This window comes from Myotis brandtii, unplaced genomic scaffold (genome assembly GCF_000412655.1).
Source record: "Myotis brandtii unplaced genomic scaffold, ASM41265v1 scaffold64, whole genome shotgun sequence".
Taxonomy (NCBI): domain Eukaryota; kingdom Metazoa; phylum Chordata; class Mammalia; order Chiroptera; family Vespertilionidae; genus Myotis; species Myotis brandtii.
Window position 1 is genome coordinate 144,695 of NW_005370460.1, and position 10,919 is coordinate 155,613.

General features: G+C 56.0%; 1 protein-coding gene across 6 annotated transcripts in view; it reads right to left on the bottom strand.

Annotated features, from left to right (window-relative positions):
- The window catches only part of CD244 (CD244 molecule, natural killer cell receptor 2B4), a 24,883-nt gene that overhangs the window by 7,332 nt on the left and 6,632 nt on the right, over window positions 1-10,919 (bottom strand). For 2 of the 6 annotated variants that reach the window (XM_014528575.1, XM_014528571.1), the window contains exons 2-6: window positions 6,998-7,348; window positions 6,648-6,929; window positions 2,715-2,819; window positions 2,329-2,396; window positions 481-546 (exon numbers count right to left, since the gene is read on the bottom strand). In XM_014528575.1, the coding sequence (XP_014384061.1) occupies window positions 481-546; window positions 2,329-2,396; window positions 2,715-2,819; window positions 6,648-6,929; window positions 6,998-7,348 (872 nt within the window). Of the gene's footprint in view, window positions 1-480; window positions 547-2,328; window positions 2,397-2,714; window positions 2,820-4,757; window positions 5,040-5,107; window positions 5,814-6,647; window positions 6,930-6,997; window positions 7,349-8,641; window positions 9,689-10,919 lie in introns of those variants that run through there. The other 4 variants (XM_014528577.1, XM_014528576.1, XM_014528573.1 and 1 more) reach the window with 3 other exon arrangements.

Sequence of the window (10,919 nt, forward strand, 5' to 3'; positions counted from 1 at the left end):
CGGTTTGGGATCTCGCTGCCGCCAGCCCTGGGCAGGGCAGCGCAGCGGGATCTGCCTGCAGTATGCAAATTTAACGGCCATCTTTGTTGGGTTAATTTGCATACTCTTCTGATTGGCTGATGAGCGTAGCGAAGGTATGGTCAATTAGCATCTTTGTCTTTTATTAGTGCAGATATTTAAAGTTCAAGGGCCCCACCTCCTGGAAGCAGCAGGGAGGAGGGAAGAAAGAACACAGAAAACCAGAAGCCGAACTCCCTGTCAGGGTCATCTGCTGCCCGACCTTGACCTTCAGCTGTTAGGCTGTGGAGGCCCCAGCCTGGGACTGTCAGCCAACTCAGCAGCTGCCCAGCCGCCTTCCCTCCAAGAGCACCGAGGTCTCACTGGCCATTCAAGGGTCTGAGGTGAATGGAAATTGGAGGTGGGGGGGCATGAGGAAGCCCATAGACAGGTGTGGACTAGAGGCGAGACCCAGAGTGGTACCTGGGGCAGGACCATGGAGTAGACAGTGTTCCCTTTCCCAGCGGAGTCCTGCTGCTGCCTCCGCCCCTGCAGGAGAAACAGGGAGGGCAGGTGGCAGCATCAGCAGGAACTCAGTCTTGCAGGGTTGGGTCACGTGGGGAGAATGGTGGGAAGGAGAGGAGCTCCCAGGAGCCTGGGCGGCAGCGCCGCAGTCCCAGGACGAGAGGCACAGGGAGCAGCCACCAGGCAGCAGCTGGGAGAGGCTCCCCGTGAGAGGCTGCACAGGGAGACCCTGCCACTGGACGCCTGCCATGCGCAGAAACGTCCCTTCGCTGACTGACTGCACAGACAGTGCACTAAGTGAGGTCCGAGCCTCACTGTGGCCGCTGATTCCAAGACTAGAGGGTTTCAAGCCCCAGCCCAGATCCAGCCTTATTGTCTGCGGGCCCTTGGCTCCAGCCAGCCCCCTGCGGCTGCGCTGCTGGGTGACCCAGACTCACGGCCAGAGGCGCGTCTCCCTCTCAATCCTGCCCCCACATGGGGTCCGAGGTCATTCATGCCCTTCCCCTAAGGGTCTGCCACCAGGAAGGGCTCTGGGTGGGGGGCGGGGGGGGGTGGTTCCTCATTCAGGGGAGGAGCTGAGAGGAGCAGGAAACATCGGCTGTCCTTGTGTTGGGGACCAGCTATGATTGTAAGAAATATTCATCCTGCTCTGTTAACCGGGATTGTTTTGTTCTGATTAAAGAAGACACAGCCCAGCCGGCGTGGCTCAGGGGGTCATAGTTCGATTCCCGGTCAGGGCACGTGCTCGATCCCCAGTGTGGGGCGTGCGGGAGGCAGCCAATCCATGATTCTCTCTCATCATTGATGTTTCTCTCTCTCTCTCCCTCTCCCTTCCTCTCTGAAATCAATAAAAATATATTTTTTTAAAAAAAAACAAGGCATATTCTACTCTGGCTGCAGTTGCACATGGAACTGGGAGTTCACCTGGAAATGCAGTCCATCCTCCTCACCCACGAGCTGCCTATTGTCATGGAAAGATTGACCATCTTGTTGCAGAAATGAGAGGGGCCCCCCACACCCCCCTTGCAAAGCCCCAGCTCTGAAGGGAGAGGCACAGACAACCCGTATTCTGCTGCGGGGCCCTGACAAGGCCCCACAGCGCCTGAGGGAGGCTGTCTCTGTTCTGGTGGTTGCAGGAGGCCCCACACATGACTTCCTGCTTCACTGCCCCAAGCCAAGCCCCAGGAACGGTGGTGGGAGGAGGGTCCTTCCTGTCCCTCCTTTCCCACCGGATAGTTCAGCGAGCACTGCGTCCCGGCCTGTCCCCACAGCCTGTCCTGCAGCCCCTCCGAGCGCCGCCCGGCTCACCGCTCGGGGCTGCTCTCTCCCAGCACCTCGGCCAGGCGCAGCCTCTTCTTCCCAAGGGTCTGAGCCAGGACAAGACTGACCCACCAGCATCCTCCCCGCCGGGCAACGACCAAGGGCCCCCAAAAGGAAACGTGGACTTACAGGGGCAGGAGAATTTGTGTCCGACGCAACAGACAAGGTTGCACCCGCCCTGAGCCTTAGCCCAGCCTCAGGAAAGAGGGCACCAGGGGGCCACCAGGGAGCAGAGGCAGCCTCCGCCCGGGTCCCCATCCCGGCTCAGCAGGTTCAGTTCTGCACCCAAATGCCCTTCGGCCTCATTTCATCGTCTCACCCAGTTTTCTCTCCACCCAGGGCCAGAGCTAGGATGCTGAGGGGGGCAGAGATGGGGCCTGAGGCCACTCTGAGGTGGCAGCGGGCTCTCTGGCCCCTGCTCAGCAGGGCCATCCTCCCAGGGCACTTCCAGAGGGAAAGAGGGAACCCCAGCCCTCGGGGCCACACCTGGCCGCTCCTGCCTGGCAGGCGGTTGACATCTTCATAAACTGTCAGCGATTCCTCTGGGCCGGGCTCTGTGTGGAGGGAAGCAAAGAGCAGAGCTGCAGAGTCCTCCTGGCGGAACCGGGCCAGGCGCCTGCTCCCGCATCCCACCCTCGTCCCAGGTGGCGAGTCCTTGAGGAAGGTTCTAGAGGGGAGGATGGCTCGAGCTCGTCCCAGGAGATTCAGGGAGCTCAGGGCAGCACCCGCCTGACAGTTTCCCAAACCAGCCCCAGCCAGTGAAGCTGCCGTTAGGGATCAGACGGGGCACATCGAGGCCCAGGAGCGAGACCTGGGAGCAGCCCGGTGCGGGGAGGCGGATCAGGCAGCGTGTCCTAGGACCCGCCACTTACCTGCCGGCTTCCTCCCCCTTCTCCACACGCAGACGCCGGTGAGGGTGCCAAGCAGCGTGAGTATGAGAACCACGATGATCGTCAAGAGGGGCAGGAGGCCGAGCTCTGAGGGAGACGAGACATGGGCGTGAGGACTCACCTTCTCCCTCCCTGCCCGCCTGCTGCAGTGGCTGCTCCACCCCCACTCGCTGGGTTGGCTGCTCTCACACCCTGTGCATTCAGGTCACAGGTGTCTCCCTGCTCAACTGGAAGGCCGCCCAGTGACACTAAGAGCAGGGGACGTAGGACCAGATGCGAACACTACGCTCTGTGCCCTTGGCAAGCTCCTTAGCCTCTCTGGGCCTGTTTTCTCACTTTCAGGAAGGAGTCAGTGTATCCACACAGCAAGTTAATAGCATCTGACAGATGCCAAGCTCAGTAACTGTTACACAGGAACATTCCTTTGTTTTAACTCAACAAACATGTCTGCTCTGGGCCAGGCCACCTCCGTCCCGCCTTCTGCGACCTCTGCCCTTCCTGCGTGGACTTCTGCGTCAGGGCCTGTCACACACGCAGCCGCAGCCGCAGCCGCAGCCGCAGCCGCAGACGAGGTAAGTGCCGCGAGCGAGCAGCGCAGGGAAAGCAGGGAAGTGCCCCAGATGCTGCTGGCGAGGCTCCTCGCAGACATCACCCCACTTCCCTGAGCAGCAGCTCTGTCAGGTGTTTAGTAGGAGCTTCCCATTGTGCCCGGGAGACTGTGTGCAACTCAGAGAGGTGATGACCTGCCTGAGGTCACAGAGCTTGTGAGTGACCCGGCCTGGCTGACGCCACACCACACGCTGCCTGCCGGAAGCCAATTCCAGCATGACAGCAGGGCTGAATCACCCGGAGTGGTGAGGGCATTTCCCCAAACCTGAAAAGGATGCATTAAATTGATTGTTTGCTGCCAGACAGCTCAGGGCATCTTAATCTACATGTTATTGCCTCCTATTGGCCAAACACCTGAACAGCCTTAGGCGATTCTTCCAATCTGACAATGGACTCTGTATATGAAACCCTGACCCTTTGAAGTGTATATCTCTGCCTCACCTCAGGACAATTTGTGTTAATAAAAAGCATGGGGCCCACCGAAACCGGTTTGGCTCAGTGGATAGAGCATCAGCCTGCGGACTGAAAGGTCCCAGGTTCGATTCCGGTCAGGGGCATGTACCTGGGTTGCGGGCACATCCCCAGTAGGAGGTGTGCAGGAGGCAGCTGATCAATGTTTCTAACTCGCTATCTCTCTCCATTCCTCTCTGTAAAAAATCAATAAAATATATATTTTTTTAAAAAAGCATGGGGCCCTGAGACGAGGAGATCTTAGTTTCTTTAGCTGGGCTCCTCTGACCCCCAAATGCCTTTCAAAATTATGCTTCGTCTCTGGACTCTTGATTAAGAGTTCTTGTCCACATTGCTGAACCTTCTAGATGCCGGAACAAGAGCCCCGGCCCCGTGCTTCAGTTGCTTGTTTCCCTTTGCTGTGAGAGCTTATTTTGTTGTCCCTATTTGGCTATAAGGTCTTTAAAGACAGGGGCTGCAGGCGGTTGCTGCCCATGCTGACACACACTAGGTCTTCTTTATCAAAGAAAAAGTGGTGCAAAGTGGGCTCCGGGTAACTCTCGGAGAAGCACAGCAATGAGCAGTGCCTCTGCCAGGTGCCCGTCTGATGCTGCCACGACCCAAGGCTGCTCTGGGACCACAGGGCTTGGGGAGGTGCCCCCTGAGAGGAGGAAGCAGGTTCCGGACAGCCTCAGAAGAAAACAACTCACAGCCAGGCTGGGCTGTCACTCACCAGACAACGAGGCATTTCCTATGGAAGGAAGATGCTGTCTTCCAGGAGGTTCTTGATGGGGACAAAATTCCTCCCAGCCTCAGACCGGCCTGGCTGCCCAGGACCTGTGTGCCTAGAGGCCAGGACCCTGGGGAAGGGCTCTAAGCCCAGGGGTGTCCTCCCGTCTCCTGCTCCTGAGCCTGGTGATGGCCCAGCACCCTCCGCCCTGTCCCAGCCCCAAGCACTGCACTCACTCTGGGGGGCGCTCCCACAGCCCTGGCTGAGCTGGAGGCTCTGGTGCGCCCAGCTGACGGGGTTGCTGACGTTGCAGGTGTATATGTGCCAGCCGTTGGCATCGATCTGCTCCTCCAGTCGGAAGGGGCTCCTGGGCGTCGGGATCCACTCGCCCCCGCGGTACCAGGTGTAGGTCACATCACCACCTCCGGAGGCCGAGCAGTTCAGGGTCACTCGGCACTTCCCACTGCCCAGGGCCGCCGTCTGCTCCAGCAGCTGCAGCTCGGGCTTCCCCACAGGGTCTGGAAGCAGAGGTTCTGATCAGGAAGGCGCTTCAAGCACCAGCCCGCGCGCCGGGAGGGGCACTCACCCAACACGGACACGTGGAAGCGGTGGGTCCTGACGGTGCCGTTCTCAAGGGTGACCTCCAAGGAGTAGGTGCCGCTGTCGTCGGGCTGAGCGGCCGTGAGGAGGAGCCTTAACTCCTTGATGCTAAAATTGAGCCTATTGTAGTCACTGGCATTCCGATGCGCATGATGCAGCCTCGAATCATTCTTCCAAGTGAACAGCACACGAGGGCTTGGGTTTGAGAACCGCTGTACCTTCCAGTCAAAAGACCTCACCGCTGTCGGGGTGTGGCCGGGCCCTAAGCAGAAAGCCGTGCCCGAAGGTCTCACCACAGGTCCATCCGGAGACAGGGGTACTGGGCAAGAGGAAGTGGCTGCGGGCAGGAAGGGCGCCAGGCTCAGCATGGGGGCAGCTGGACGCGACTTCCCTTGAGCTACGAGGGGCCCCCCCGAGCCTGAACCTGAGAGCACACATCCTCATTGGCGCCCCTCCTCCCCGAGCTCGGAAGGCGCCAACAGCCCCTCATGAGAGTGAACATTTCGAGTTCTCACCATGGTGCAGGCAGGTGGTAAACTCTCTACATGTGTTAACCATTGCACTTCACAGTGGCCCTACAAGGTCCTCATCCCCATCTTACTAGCGAGGAAACAGATTTAGAAAGAACCTAAATGTCACGACCCCTAATTATTCAGTGAGAAAAATGAGCTTGCAACCCAGTCAATTTGGCTTTAGAAGGTGAATTTTAATATATTTTTATTGATTTCAGAGAGGAAGGGAGAGAGAAATAGAAACATCAGTGATGAGAGAGAATCATTGATTGTCTGCCTTCTAGCATGGGGCCCTGAGACGAGGAGATCTTAGTTTCTTTAGCTGGGCTCCTCTGACCCCCAAATGCCTTTCAAAATTATGCTTCGTCTCTGGACTCTTGATTAAGAGTTCTTGTCCACATTGCTGAACCTTCTAGATGCCGGAACAAGAGCCCCGGCCCCGTGCTTCAGTTGCTTGTTTCCCTTTGCTGTGAGAGCTTATTTTGTTGTCCCTATTTGGCTATAAGGTCTTTAAAGACAGGGGCTGCAGGCGGTTGCTGCCCATGCTGACACACACTAGGTCTTCTTTATCAAAGAAAAAGTGGTGCAAAGTGGGCTCCGGGTAACTCTCGGAGAAGCACAGCAATGAGCAGTGCCTCTGCCAGGTGCCCGTCTGATGCTGCCACGACCCAAGGCTGCTCTGGGACCACAGGGCTTGGGGAGGTGCCCCCTGAGAGGAGGAAGCAGGTTCCGGACAGCCTCAGAAGAAAACAACTCACAGCCAGGCTGGGCTGTCACTCACCAGACAACGAGGCATTTCCTATGGAAGGAAGATGCTGTCTTCCAGGAGGTTCTTGATGGGGACAAAATTCCTCCCAGCCTCAGACCGGCCTGGCTGCCCAGGACCTGTGTGCCTAGAGGCCAGGACCCTGGGGAAGGGCTCTAAGCCCAGGGGTGTCCTCCCGTCTCCTGCTCCTGAGCCTGGTGATGGCCCAGCACCCTCCGCCCTGTCCCAGCCCCAAGCACTGCACTCACTCTGGGGGGCGCTCCCACAGCCCTGGCTGAGCTGGAGGCTCTGGTGCGCCCAGCTGACGGGGTTGCTGACGTTGCAGGTGTATATGTGCCAGCCGTTGGCATCGATCTGCTCCTCCAGTCGGAAGGGGCTCCTGGGCGTCGGGATCCACTCGCCCCCGCGGTACCAGGTGTAGGTCACATCACCACCTCCGGAGGCCGAGCAGTTCAGGGTCACTCGGCACTTCCCACTGCCCAGGGCCGCCGTCTGCTCCAGCAGCTGCAGCTCGGGCTTCCCCACAGGGTCTGGAAGCAGAGGTTCTGATCAGGAAGGCGCTTCAAGCACCAGCCCGCGCGCCGGGAGGGGCACTCACCCAACACGGACACGTGGAAGCGGTGGGTCCTGACGGTGCCGTTCTCAAGGGTGACCTCCAAGGAGTAGGTGCCGCTGTCGTCGGGCTGAGCGGCCGTGAGGAGGAGCCTTAACTCCTTGATGCTAAAATTGAGCCTATTGTAGTCACTGGCATTCCGATGCGCATGATGCAGCCTCGAATCATTCTTCCAAGTGAACAGCACACGAGGGCTTGGGTTTGAGAACCGCTGTACCTTCCAGTCAAAAGACCTCACCGCTGTCGGGGTGTGGCCGGGCCCTAAGCAGAAAGCCGTGCCCGAAGGTCTCACCACAGGTCCATCCGGAGACAGGGGTACTGGGCAAGAGGAAGTGGCTGCGGGCAGGAAGGGCGCCAGGCTCAGCATGGGGGCAGCTGGACGCGACTTCCCTTGAGCTACGAGGGGCCCCCCCGAGCCTGAACCTGAGAGCACACATCCTCATTGGCGCCCCTCCTCCCCGAGCTCGGAAGGCGCCAACAGCCCCTCATGAGAGTGAACATTTCGAGTTCTCACCATGGTGCAGGCAGGTGGTAAACTCTCTACATGTGTTAACCATTGCACTTCACAGTGGCCCTACAAGGTCCTCATCCCCATCTTACTAGCGAGGAAACAGATTTAGAAAGAACCTAAATGTCACGACCCCTAATTATTCAGTGAGAAAAATGAGCTTGCAACCCAGTCAATTTGGCTTTAGAAGGTGAATTTTAATATATTTTTATTGATTTCAGAGAGGAAGGGAGAGAGAAATAGAAACATCAGTGATGAGAGAGAATCATTGATTGTCTGCCTTCTGCCCGCCCGCTACTGGGGATGGAGCCTGCAACCCAGGCATGTGCCCTGGACCGGAATCGAACCTATCCACTGAGCCAAACCAGCGAGGGCTGAATCCTTTTATTTATTTATTAGAGGCCCGATGCACAACATTCATGCAAGAGTAGGCCCTCCTTCCCCCCTCCCCGCCGCTGACCGGCTTCCCTCACAGCCCCAGCTTCATCCGGAAGGTCATCTGGTCTAATTAGCATATTATGCTTTTATTATTATAGATTTTTTGAAATATATTTCTTTGCTTTTTTACAGAGAGGAAGGGAGAGGGATAGAGAGTTAGAAACATCGATGAGAGAGAAGCATTGATCAGCTGCCTCCCGCACACCCCCTACTGGGGATGTGCCTGCAACCAAGGTACATGCCCTTGACCGGAATCGAACCTGGGACCCTTCAGTCCCCAGACCAACGCTCTATCCAGTGAGCCAAACTGATAGGGCTAGATTTTTTTTATTGATTTCAGAGAGGAAGGGAGAGGGAAAGAGAAATAGAAACATCAGTGATGAGAGAGAATCATTGATTGGCTGCCTCTTGCACTCCCCCTACTGGGGACTGAGCCCACAACCCGAATAGAACCTGGGACCCTTCTGCAGGCCAACGCTCTATCCACTGAGCAAAACCAGCTAGGGCTGGAGGGTGAATTCTTAACTACAACACTCTAAATAAACATCCTATCTGATGTGACATCCCCCTGCAGCACTGAGGTGACCATCTTGGGCAGATGGTCAGACCAAGTAAGAGGAACACTCCATACTGAATTCCCAACGCCCTCCTCTGCCCTCCCATAGAGCTGGGCTCCTACCCACCCTGGAGAACTTGGCACAACAAACTGGTCATTCTTTATTCATGTTTGCCAGGTTTTCAGTCACTAGAAGGTCTCCACAGTATTGCTCTGTAGAAACACAATTGAAAGGCAAGAAGAAAAATACATTGCCTGGTCCCTCCCAGCACCTCCTGCCCGGTCCCTCCCTCCCAGGCCTCCTGCCTGGTTTGGGGTGGGAGCTGTTGCACAGGATGGTGCCCCTGCCCTCACAGAGCAGCCAGCGTGGCAGGGAGAGAAGGGGCTGACCCTGTGGTCATTTGGGGCAGGAGAGTTGCACGGCATCGCCAATGGGGCAGGAAAACCAGCCTGTCTGGGTGGGCTGAGGAAGGTCAAAGAGAATTTGGAGGAGATTAGGAGATGGGATATTGATACAAACAGATCTGTTAAAATGAGGCCATTGAGACAGAGCGATGGGGGGAGGGGTTTGGATGTCCACATGTGTTATAAGCACACTCACTCAGCCACACCTTCACCCCAGCATTCCCGCCAGACACTGACCAAATAATTAAAGGGCTTGGCTGGACCACATGGCCGTCTCCGTGGTCCTCAGACTCTTACACCTGAGAGCAGGCCAGCACGCCAAGGCCCAGGGAATGGAAAGTCATGAGTAAGCCTACAGAAAGGGCCTCGGGCGCTCCGTCCGCACTGTCCCCACTGGAGCTAGAGCCCCGAGGAGCCCGGACCTCCTCCTGTGTAAGCACGTTCCTGACCCCAGAATCCGGGATCTGGGACCAGACCCTACTTTTAATTCCACAGCATCCGCTTAGTGCCTGAGGAAGTCATCACCTAAGGAACTTTAATTCTGATCATGGAAGACCAGGTAGACACATGCTAACCAATGCTCCCACTAAGAATAACTAAAAAAAAATGGGCGAAATGTAAGAGCATGTTGTTAAAGGCATCAGAGAGCTAATAAAATGGTGAAAAAAATTTTTATAAGAAAGCGTTTTTGGGTTTTAGATGGTAAGACACGCTCTGGCATAGCTTTCTTTGTTTAAAAATATATATTTCTTTTATTGATTTCAGAGAGGAAGGGAGAGGGAGAGAGAGCTAGAAACATCAATGATGAGAGAGAAACATTGATTGGCTGCCTCCTGCACACCCCACCCCTGGGGACCAAGCCCGAAACTGGGCATGTGCCCTTGGCTGGAATTGAACCCAGGACCCTTCAGTCCGCAGGCCGACGCTCTATCCACTGAGCCACACCAGCCAGGGCAAAAAAAAAAAAAAAAAAAAAAACGGTGAAATATTAAGGGCCAGGATGGGAAAGAAGGAAATTCAGAGGGTTAGCGGTTTTCCGTTGCTCCCTGGAGGCATCTTCTGATTCCATAAAAGCAGCTGACAGGCTGAGCAGCTCAACAGAGTTTACAATCAACTCAAGGAACCAAGAGAGAACGGAGCTCAGGGGCCGCCCTCAGAAAGGAGGTGCAGGTGCCTCACCCCCAGGCTCGGGGTTGGTGCCAGGAATGCCTACACACTGAGAATTAAGAGTGAACAAGAACCCCCGCCGGATAGCGGCACCCCCTCACCCCAAGGTTGTGGGTTCGATCCCCAGTCAACCAATGAATGCATCACTAAGTGGAGCAGCAAATTGGTTTCTCTCTCTCTTTCCCTGCCTCTCTCTCTCCCTAAAAATGAGTAAGTAAAAACATTTTTAAAGAGGGAACAAGAAACCGACCAGCTCTCACAGACTCAAACCCAGGCTGGAATCGTGTGCACCCTGACTCGGATCACAGTGTTCCAGAATCTCGTATTTCCAACCCGGCTGGCTACTCGAGGCAACTAGAAGTTATTCCTGGAGGAAAATGCCATAAACCAGAGCATTCAATTACTTCTAGATGTTTTCATATATGATGCCCAAAATGAAACAAAACAAACAAACAAATAAAAGAAACGGGCCCAACAAGAGGAAACACATCCCAACATCGAAAGAAAACAGCCACAGAGACAGGCCCAGGGGCCTCTGGGTAAGGGAGGAATCAGCTGTAACTTTAAAGTAATGATGTTTCTCAGGTTCAGGGAACGAAAGGGTAAGTTTGAGAACTTCGGCATGAACCACTGTGGCAGATGCCGACGCCGTTCCCTTGGCATTACACAGAAATCCTCCTTTGCAGATGCTTCCGAAACTGGACCTTTTTAAGCCGATTTTAGAGAGGGAGGGTGAGGGAGACAGAACCGCCCCTGCCGAGAAGCCCGACGGCCGCCTCGGGCACGCTCCCGGCTGGGGATGCCCGGGGACGTGCCCTGACTGTGCCTCCCGG